The sequence below is a fragment of the Amblyomma mixtum genome, chromosome 9 (assembly GCF_055824585.1).
Source record: "Amblyomma mixtum isolate Tamu chromosome 9, ASM5582458v1, whole genome shotgun sequence".
NCBI lineage: Eukaryota > Metazoa > Arthropoda > Arachnida > Ixodida > Ixodidae > Amblyomma > Amblyomma mixtum.
The window spans coordinates 23,412,176-23,423,571 of NC_143020.1; the positions used below are offsets into that span (position 1 = coordinate 23,412,176).

An 11,396-nucleotide genomic window follows, 5' to 3' on the forward strand; every position below is an offset into this window, starting at 1 on the left:
TTGTGTATTTAAAGGACATTGACCGTCTTGACACGCTCTGATTTCACCTGGAATGTTACCCTCATGCATTCTTTACGCTGCGAACTTTGTTAACCCATTTGCCGGAATAAGCACTTCATCATTTCATATGTTACATCATTTCTCGCTGATGAACCTTAGTACGCATTTCGTTGCCGCCTTTTTTTTATCGTCTTCTTAGTTTTATCTCTTCCGAATCTCTATTCTTTTGTCTTTATCTCCCAAATTCGCTTCCCGACGCCGAGTAGCATGGCAGCAATTTTTAAATTCCGCCTAAATTATCTGCTTTTTATTAAAAGGTTTCTCGTTCTCTCTTTTTCAGGTGCATAACGAGGACATCAACGAGCCTAGTAAGTCCCCTTTTTTTGGTCCAAAGTTTGAAGTTTATTTTCCAGCCAATAAAGAAAGAGGGAGCCGAGACAAAGTGCCAGTTGGCCTGACAGATATCCGGCATGCATAACAGTGGCATAGGTACACAACCAATTCAAAAATTAGAAAAAAGATGTTCAGATTGTTTCCACAAAAGCAGGGGAACAAGCAGTGCTATGTGAACAATAAAAACAGCACAAGAAAAAAATATAGCGATGTGATGGGAGTATTTATATCAAACTAGTCCACAAGTATTCAACTGGAAACACAAATTATAAAACGCAACAAAATGAAAGACGGATTAGCTTACAGTCCATTGCCCACAAGAAAAATTAAGGTAATCGAAATAGAGTCTGGACAACCATAGATTTCACGTAACCAAATGACCAGACAGGATTTTGCAAAAGCTTCTCTACAATCGACCGTATTCAGACTGTAAATCGGTGTCTATGTTCCAAGTTTGCGCCATAATAGAACCGTCATAATCTGCTGCAGCGGCCACACCTGATTGATCGAAACGCCGAACAAGGATGAAGATTCGCTTGCGATGGTGAACGATGACAGGATGTGACTGCGTTGCGGTCGCTGCAGCGAAATGTCGAGCGGCGCTATCGCTCCTTGGCGAGAAATGAAATGCGACCAACGCGAGAGAAAAATTCAGCCACAAGTTGAGCTGCGCATCGAATTCCACTGTAAAGAAAATTCAAAAGCTGTCTTGTTTAAGCAGTAGACTTTAATAAATAGAATCAATTGTTCAGATGAAGTTTTCTGCACCGTAAAGGCCGGAGGTGTATTTAAAGAAGAAAAAATACCGGACACTTTGGAAATTTTAAAATGTGCTTGACGATAGCCTTGTGGTCAACCCACCGCCGCTTCTCCGAACCGCTTGGCGCGTGGCAGGCTTTCCGCATGTGCAGTTTTTATTGTCTTTGGTGACTGCGGTTTCTATTTTGAATGTAGTGTTTCAGAGCGCAGCGCTTTGGCGCCCGTTTTGCGCTTCGCCGTCGCCGTTGTCCGTTCGGCGTTAATTGTGTTCATTGACGTTGACGTTGACGTTTTACACTCCGATCATTTTAAGGAAAGGAAGCGCTAATAACTGGCTCCCTGGGTCAGTGGACGCCTGCAACGCGCTTTTGTGTTGTTGTTGCGGCTCCAAGAGCCGTTCCCTAGCAACCATCGCCGTGGACACCCGAACCGCACCGTACAGGAAGGGAGGCAGTTGGAGTGAAAGAAGAAAGACAAAGACGGGCTGCAGTGAAGAAATTGAAAATTCTATTTGAGGAAAAAAAATTGTGCAGTAACAGTCTCGCATCTCTGGGTGGACACCCATCATCCGTTTGCAGAGGAAGGGAGGAAGTGGCAGTGAAAGAAGGATCAGAAAAAGGGCCCGTAGTGAAGGAAATGAACTGTAGGAAAGGAAATTACGGAGGAGGTTGCGCGGCTGCGCGGAGGAGAGGCCACAGTTGGCACGATTCCTGCGCAAGGACGGACACCGCGAGCATGGTCAGACGCCGCGAGCACGGACGGACACCGCGAACATGGACGGACATCGCGAGCATCAGCCATTAAAGGCTTTCGCCTTAATGTCGACGCAACTACGCATGGCTTTGCAGTGACACAAGGCGGCCGCAACAGCCATCGGCCACCGTTGGGGAACAAAGGTCAGATAGCTTGTTCGCACAACACGGCGTTTTACATTAGTCTTGAGGGTAAAAAGGAACGGAGAGGAAAATTTGAGGACGCTTAAGCTTTGCCTTAGCAGTGGAACGCGCCAGCGTGTTGCAGCGCTGCCAGGGAGTCCACGGAAAGCCATCTGAGTGTCGGCGCGGGCGAACGAATTCTTCTCAGGCTCTTTACAAACACCCTGCTGTGCCCGGCGGTTCTCAAGCACTTTAATCCTTCTTTTGACGGCCGCTGCTCATTCTGTGGGGAGGTGGCCGACACCTTCCACATGGTTTGGGCATGCAGAAAAAATCCTTCTCTCCCCCCAATCAGCCCTTCCCCTACCCGAGAGGACTGGGAGGCGGCCCTGCTCAGCTGCCAGGAACTATCGGCCCAACAGGCCCTGGTTCGGCGGACTTGTGTAGCGGTCTGGACCAACGGGATCCCGGAATCAGGGACTCCGCCTATCATTGTAAGGGGTGAGACCCATTAGGGGCCTCTCCCCGAGCACCTCTATGTAAATTACTAAATAAATGCTTTTCACCACCACCGACGCGTTGCCCGTTGGACACACTATGGAACGCAACGCATTTTTGAGCAATGGAAATGGCACAGTAATTCTGTTGCATTTTGGTGCAAACCCGAACCGCACCGTAAGAGAAGGGAGAAAGGTGAGAGGGAAAGAAGAAATAGAAAGAAGTGCCGTAATGAAGAAAACGAAAATTTAAGTTGATAGTTTGGTTTGGTTTATGGTGTTTAAGGTCCCAAAGCGACTAAGGCTATGAGAGACGACGTAGTGGAGGGCTCCGGAAATTTCGACCACCTGGGGTTCTTTAACTTGCACTGACATTGAGGAAACGAAAAGATATATCTCCCATATCTTGGGGGCGTACGCAGCCCCTAAGTATAGGTTGTCGGTTTGAATTTCTGCTGGAACCCAGGCTCTAACGTAAGTAGTACATTTATGTTGCACGAAACACTGAATCGTATGGCACCATCTGGAGCATTCTGCGGCAAACTGTTGCCATGATACGATTCTTTCCGACGGGCGGTACTCACAACTATTATGACGCCGACGGCTTTTCGACCGAACGAGATGTATACGCTGTCGCGTAAAATTTATGGCATGCGCTGACTCGCTGCACAATGAGCGAACCATCAAGACGCCGACGACTTGCCGTCTGCAACATAGCTGGTCGTAATTTGCCGCTTTGATCGCACTGTTGTGCAGACGGTAGTTTACGTTTTCTATTCCTTTTATGCGCGAACTGCAAGAACCGCAAGTTGCCAATCTTATGTTTTTAATTTTTCTTCAGCAAGTAAATAAAAGGGAGGGGCGAAGAAAACTGGCTGTGATTTAGCTCTGGTTAAACCTGGGGGACTGCGAACGCAACATCTGCGCGCCGCCATATAGTGTTGGGTGACCTACATTGCCCACAGTCTCGCCGTTTCGCGTGCTACGGCAGGACCATACTGCGCATGCGCGAGGAGCAAATGACGTCACTACGCACACCTTACGTGCCTCGCCGCGAGCGCCCGCCTTCCATTCCTGAAAATGTTCGCAGTGTTAAACGATGACAAGGCCAACGCCAGTGAGCGTAATGAACGCCAATGGCCAATGGCTTAAGTGCCGGGTAGCGCGCCCCTGGCGACACCATCCGTGAACATGATCGGTTTCACGCTGCCGATCATGTGCACGGCGATCGATTTCACGCTGCCGGAGAGGAGGTGGAGTGAGCGCGGCTTCGGCCGCTGATCTGTTTTATGCGAAGCATACTACTTTAGCTACCACTTCAGCCCTTTACCGTGGTTATGCGCCTCCAAATCACGTGATACAAGTACGTCACACCACGTGACACGATGACGTCACGACAGTGGAGAAACGGGGGCCCACCTCGCGCCGTCGCTGTGGTTGTGCGCCTACAAATCACGTGATACATGACGTCACACCACGTGACTTGATGACGTCACGACAGTGGAGAAACGGGGGCCCACCTCGCGCAGTCGCTGAGGTTGTGCGCCTCCAAATTACGCGACACGATGATGCTTCGCATTCTCCAGGCTTAACCAAGTTAAGCCTAGGCCATTTTTTTTTCAGCCAGCGTCCGCTTCGGCGGACGCGGTTGTTGCTGCGACGCGCGTCTTTTCTTTTCTTTTTCTCTTTGCTCTCATCTTTTAACTCTCCTCTGTCTGCACGTGGCAGCGGTGGTGGCTCGGCTCGAGCCAGTAGGCAGGCCCATGCAATTTCCTTTTCATCCTTCTCTCAGTCGCAACAACAACAACGCTGCCAGACATCACATATACGGTTATGATGCAGGACGCTTCAACAGGTAATAGAGAGTTCTAGTGCAGAAAATGCACGTTTGTACGCAGTTTAACGCAAGTGTTTAGCGGGAAATTATGCTTTTTGTTACATTCCAAGTATGCAGAGGAGAAGATAATACTGGTGATATTGACGGCATCTGGTTTGAATGACGAGAACAATTTCTACAATAATCCGGTACTCTTTTGGCCAAGGCGCTATTGAATCGTCCAATGAACTAAAAAAATCAAGACGAATTTATGTTTTATGCAATTTGTTACAGGCAAGATGAGACGAAGCATAACCCTGTATACGCAATAACACCAACGAGTTCACTTCGGAGCGAGAGGCTCCGCTTTAGAGCGCCCCACCATGTTGGCTGCCCTTGAGCATCTGCTACCATAGGAGCGTACGCTATGTGTTTTACGTCACTGTCTGGTTTCTTGGGCCCTTTTTACTGCATACTAACCACCCCATCTGCTTCTGGCGTTTCGAGCATTCAGATGTGGCTGGTGCAACAGATTATTAAGCATTTTATTATGACACAATATCTGAATACGGAGCCAGGTGACAGAGAAATTGACTGAATAGAGGAATTTCAAGTAAAACTTTTATGGATGACGGGAAATAATATTACAGCAGTCTGGTAGGCAGAACGAAATCGGGATTTAGGTAAGCCTTATTTAAAAAGTTTGTAAGATATCTATAAGAAGTGGACAGCCGCAGTAGTGTTCCTTAAAGTGAGAAATAAATTTCCGAAGAGAATTTGCGTCCACTTAAAGTGAAAAATAAATTTCCGATAAGAATTTGCGTCAGGCAGGGAGACTGAATCTCGGCAATGCTGTTCACTGCCTCTTTTACAGGAGGTATTCAGAGGCCTGGATTATAAACAGTAGGGAAGAAGAGCACGTGGCTAATTCCTTGACAATCTGTGATTCGCAGATCACATTATTTTGCTAAGTCACTCAGGGGATGAATTGATCAGAATTTTTATTGACTTGGTTAGGCAGAGTAGAAAAGTTGGCCCAAAAATTAATATGCACCAAACCAAAGTAATGTTCAACAGTATCGGATGGAAGCAGAAGTTTACAATTTTTACCGAGGGGGGTGGTAGAGGTAAGAGAATACGTGGTCTTAGGGCAGGTAGTGACAGCTAATCAGGATTACGAGAAACAAATAACTAATAGAATAAGAATGAGGTGGAGAGCATTTTGCAGTTTCTTTGACATCATCGATGGCAGTTAACCATTGCCTCTCCAAACAAAAGTATATATCATGTGTATATTACCGGTGCTCACCTATGGGGAAGAAAGATGGAGGCGATAGAAACGGGTTCAATTTATACGGAGGGCAATACAGCGAGCTATGGAAAAGAAAATGATAGGTGTAACGTTAACAGACGGTTAAGGAGCAGCGTGGCTCCGAGAATAAATGCAGATGATGGATGGAAAACTTTATTGCGTAAGCGAGTTTGGACCGTGCAAGGTCTCAGGGCCACCGCACAGCCCTCACATTACGCGCATGTGTCCAGGCCACATAGGGCCATGGCACTGGCACCCCGGTTCTCACAGCGAAGTTGCGTGTCCGGATCCTGCGACGCAAGAAGGGGCTCCCATTTCTCCCATATGCCGATGGCGGGCTGTCCCTGCGGGGGAGGATCGGCAGGGCAGCCGAAGAGGATGTGGTCCTTGGTGGCGTGCGATTCTCCGCAAAGAGTGCACCCTGGGGAAACATGGCGGAACTAGGCTAGAAGCTGAGGGGTATGAAGAGTTCGGGTCTGGAGTCGCCTCCAGAGGATTTGCTGGGAGTGGGATAGGCGAGGGTGAATAGGGGGATGAGTCGACGGGCAAGGCGTGCTTGTTGAGTCAGTTCTGAGAATGTGTGTGCCCGCTCTTTCGAGAAATCCCGGCTGGGGTCACCATTTGGCCGGCAAATAAGTCCTCGGGCTATGTTACCGGCGGCCTCATTTCCAGGATTGCCAGAGTTAACCGGTACCCACACGAGCACAATACGCCTATCGGAATTTAGGGTGCACATTCTCAATATCTGCCACGCGGGGCGATGGACGCGTCCGCGGGCGAAGTTAAGAATGGCTCTTTTTGAATCGCTTATTATATAAGCCGCATTGGTCTCGGCAATAGCTATCGCTATAGCTGCTTCCTCTACTTCTTCCGGGGCACAAGGGAGGTCCATGAAGTGCAGACTAATTACGTTGTAGAAATCAAGAAGACTTGCGCTTGGGCAGGGCATGTAATGCGAACGCAAGATACCTATGGTCGTAATTGGTAATGAACTGGATACCAACAAATAGTAGTAGTGTTAGTAAAAGACTTTTATTCGACCATAATTTATAGGCTGAGCATATCGACCGCCTGGGCGACCAGAAGCCGCTGTTGTCCCCCTTCAGCGCCAAGCCAGTCGAGCCAAGTGGTGGTGGATAGAGAGGGTGGGGGAAGGAAACCGACTGCTGAGCAGCCGGGCAATAGAAGAGGCAATGGGCCAGGTCCAGCGCCAGCGCGTGGAGGGCTTACAGTTACCGAGTGACAGGTGGTGACAACGCGTTGGAGGGCTTGCACATTCTTGGCCACATGCAAAGGGAAGGCAAGAACTTTGCACTGTTTGACGACAGGAATGGGAGAGCCAAAAAGGTGGCGAGAGACGAAGTGGATGTGTGGGCGCTGGTAGGAGGAATGGTGAGAAGGAGAAGCTCGTATTTCTCAGGAGCAGGAGAGAGGCCAGCGGTGGTGAGAAAGGAGTCAATGAGATCTAGGCCACGTTGCAGGGTGTCTCTTACGTGACCGTGAGAGCCAGATGAACACCAGAGAGTGATGTCACAACGAGATTGAAAGGGTAGGAGAGACAACAGCACCTTGTGGAGTGCCACGTGTGAGGTGGTGTGGGTTAGACAAGTGGGTGTCTACTCGAAAGCGAGCCACACGTTTTGAGAGGAATGAACGGATATAGGAGTACATGCGGGAGCCACAATCCAAAATTGCGAGTTGAGAAAGGATGTGAACGTGGCAAACAACGTCAAAGGCCTTGGGAACATCGACGGTCACAAGTGCGTGAATTTGAGTGGGTATAGGGGACAGGAACGTTTGCTGGAGAATCAGAAACATGTCCTGTGCACAGACGCGGCGTGGGAAGCCAATGAGAGAACGGGGGAAGAACTCCCGTTCATCAAGAAAATTAGAGAGGCGAGTTACAGCCATTCGCTCAAGGGTCTTACCAATGCACGACGTCAGGGAGATTGGGCGGAGGTTAGAGAGAAAGGGATGTTAGCCCGGCTTTGGAATCATAGAAATAAGGGAGGATGTCCAGGAGCTCGGCAAGCAGTCGCTCTCCCAGGCCTCGTTGTAGGTTTGAAGGAGGAATTCTTTGGCGCAGTCAGGAAGGTTACGAAGTGTGGTGTATGTAATAGCATCCTCACTGAGAGCTGAGCGTGTAGCATTAGCAAACAAATAGTAAGCGTGTCAGGGGGCGGAAGAACATTACGAAGGCGATTATGATTAAGAAATTTCTGGGGATAAGTTTTTGGTACTGCCCAAAGTGGCACCTCCGCAATCTGGTGTGGCGCGTAGTTCGAAGGCACCACATTGCGCTGCATCCAAAGGGCTCTGGAAAAGGCTGCATCTGGACGCACCGCACTAATGTTGGTCAGGGGGTGATGACGATGCCTGGTCAGATGCCGCAAATACGGACAACAATCCCAGGGATAACAAAGACGCACATTCCAACAGTCGGACCGAAACAGCTGGCGCTGTCATACATTACATCTATGTATACTAACACCCAGCATGTTTTCGTGGACGGATCCGTGACGACCACTTCTTCAGCTGCAGCGGTGGTAGTGCCAGGAAATGCCTCATGTCACCGTTTCAGGCTCATGCACAAAACGCTCTCTACGGCAACCGAATTGGCAGCCATACGAGAAGCCATCCTTTATATTGGTCACCAGCCAGCGCAGCAATGGACTATATTCTGCGACTCCAGATCGGCATTCCAGGTCGTACAAACTTATCTAAAACCAAGGGCATGCGAGCAGCTGGTTCAACAGATTGTGGTTTTGTTAGCCGAAGCTTTCCACCGCGGCCATATCATAAAGTTTCAATGGATACCGAGCCATTGCGGCATAGCGGGAAACGAGCGTGCTGACGCCGAGGCTCGGATGGTACATAGTGATGGTGCTTTCATTGAGATAGCCTTTTCTAGATGAGACATTGAATCCTTGTTGGAGCATTTAATGCAAGCGGCAATGCAGTCGCACTGGCATGATTCGAGTTATCAACAGGACCGCGTCTGTAAGCTTGACGCTGGCTCACGATTACATTTGCCATCTGTTGTGGTGCGACGTCATAGGACTTTACTCCACCGGCTACGGCTTGGCGTTGCCTACACCAAACACTATCATCACAAGATCGGTATCGAAAGTAACCCAATTGCGCACAGTGCCACACTCCAGAGACTATTGGACACCTTCTTTGTGAGTGCCCGAACTGTACTGCTGAAAGAACAACATTGGAGGCGACCGTGAAACAACTTGACTCTCGCCCTCTCTCTCAGGAAACTCTTCTGGGCGCCAGGACGAGACGTTCTGATTGGTGGCGTGTTATAAAGGCCCTGCTCAACTTTTTGTGTGAAACAGGCCTGGATACTCGTCTGTGACCGCCTGTGCACAACCTACATGGTTATTGACATGTGTCGGTGTTTGTGTTGCAGACACCAGTTTTATGAGTTTTATGCGCGTCTACTAACCGCGATGCGAGTGCCAGCCTGTGTGTGTGTGTGTGCGTGTGTGCGTGTGCGTGTGCGTGTGCGTGCGTGTGCGTGCGTGTGTGTGTGTGTGTGCGTGTGCGTGTGCGTGTGCGTGCGTGCGTGCGTGCGTGCGTGCGTGTGTGTGTGTGTGTGTGTGTGTTTGTGTGTGTGTGTGTGTGTGTGTGTGTGTGTGTGTGTGTGTGTGTGTGTGTGTGTGTGTGTGTGTGTGTGTGTGTGTGTGTGTGTGTGTGTGTGTGTGTGTGTGTGTGTGTGTGTGTGTGTGTGTGTGTGTGTGTGTGGACATCACCCGTGAAACTCGTATTATGCCATCATATGCCTTCATTCTCACTTTCCTTTTCCTCCTCTTCCCTTTCCCCTGTGTGGAGTAGCAGGCCAGGGCCATGTTACCACCGGCCGACCTCTCCACCTTTCCCTAATTAAAATTCCTTTCTCTCTCTCTGGGAATAAGGTGGCCGCATCTGAGAGAGGACAAAGTTAATAGGAGAATTGTGGGAGAGGGATTTGGCCTGTAGATGACGCAGTCAACCTGATGGTGATTTTAATGGTTTGTATGCAGTGTCCTTGCATACGGAAGCATTTTCTACACTGCGGTTTGCTACTGCAAGGAGTAAACTAGCTAAAATTTGCTGTTAGCTTTAGAAGTAAATCTGCAAAGAAAATGCTGTACGCAATGCAGTGAAATGCACTTTTAGTAAAGTAACCGCACCGCGATTACTTTACTTTCGGCCAAAAATAAAGTTAACAAATTTTAAAAACCCGTTCCTACAATAGGCTGTTCTATCACCATATTAGAAACCTTAGTCATGGGCAAGCCATTCGAGAGAACATGTTCTGGAATGTTGCCTTGAATAAATGGGTCAGTGCTTAGAGGTACTGTTCTGCGATAAGCGCGGCTGCATTCTTTTTGGTGCAATTCAGAAGCGACATGTATCGAGAGAGAGCACGAAGCCGGTAAATTATGATCTATACCCTGCCATGCAATCGCGACGGCGGCTTCAGTCTCGCGCAGCAGCTTCGCAATTCTAGCAAACAGAATTATACAGCCTCATCAGGAAACTATCGTAGAGATCGGCAGTTGAATTCATTCAGTCATGATGCTTTGCAGAAAGTTATTAAAAAGTAAGAGCGCATTGTTCTGTAAATATTTGAAATCTCTATGAGTTTATGTGAAACTGTGGTTCAACTGCTGCTCAGTGTGGTTAGAGAGCGACAGCTTTGGCGTATCGGGCAAGTATAAGCGGCTTGGTGTCTGTAACGTCTAGTGTCTGTAAAGGAATTCCCGCCAACCTAATCCGCTGGATTGAAAATTTTATTTCACTTCCGCAAACGATAGCCACTCACCCTTCACCGGCGTAAAACCAGGGTGCCTCAAGGCGCCGGACTGTCACCGCTTCTATTCCTCATTTACATTAATGATCTCCCTTGTTACAAAAACTCTTAATTTACGGCCTTTTGCAGATGATTGCGTCATATACAGAGTTATTGAGACGACCAAGGATTCATCTTTACTTCAAACCGATCTTAACACAATCGCCTCATGGTGTAATAAGTCCCTCCTTTCATTAAACATTACCAAGTACAAATCTATGTCTTTCACGAGGAAACGCACTGTGAATTCGCATCAGTACAGCATTGGCTCACTCTTTGTGGACCCCACATTATCTTACAAAAAAATCAGGGGGGCACTTTGTTGACCTACAGTGCGGTGAGGCGAAAGCCTTAAGCACGGTGTTGCTACTTGTGTCAGTGATGTGTTCTTAAGATGAGCTTCGCCCCTGAAGAGTGAAACGCGACAGCGTCTTGCAACGCTGCCAGGGAGTTATTAGAGTGCTATCGCCCGTTCGGTTCTACGCCTTGCTCGTCGGTAAATTGGTTTTTGAGTAAAGGAAATGTATCTGTCTCGCATACCTTGGTGGACACCTGAACCTCGCCGTAACGGGAAAGGAGGAAGATGAGTGTGAACGAAGACACCGTATTCACTTAGACGCGCCTTTGTTCATTCCAAATCATCGAAATGGCATGGCGGAGTCGGCATAAGCCAATACTTTAATTTCACATGCTTCCAGTTCGAAACCACGAATACAGCTGTTTTTTATTACATTTCGGCAAAGTGGCTCCAGGTACAGAGCGAAAAGTAGCGATGATATTGGGCAGCCTTGCCGCACGGATGCTCTAACGGCAACTTTGTGTGTGAGCTTTCGGTTAACAACCAGATTCGTGGTACAGTTACTATAGGCCATTTTAACCCCTTTTAAGATAACTTCTCCTA

At 48.5% G+C, this 11,396-nt stretch overlaps 1 protein-coding gene across 1 annotated transcript in view; it reads left to right on the top strand.

The window, feature by feature from the left end:
* Positions 1 to 3,715: 3,715 nt before the first annotated feature.
* The window catches only part of LOC149328510 (chymotrypsinogen A-like), a 35,396-nt gene continuing 27,715 nt past the window's right edge, over positions 3,716 to 11,396 (top strand). The window contains exon 1 of the mRNA XM_089559005.1: positions 3,716 to 3,782. Within this exon, the coding sequence (XP_089415131.1) occupies positions 3,716 to 3,782 (67 nt within the window). The remainder of the gene's footprint in view (positions 3,783 to 11,396) is intronic.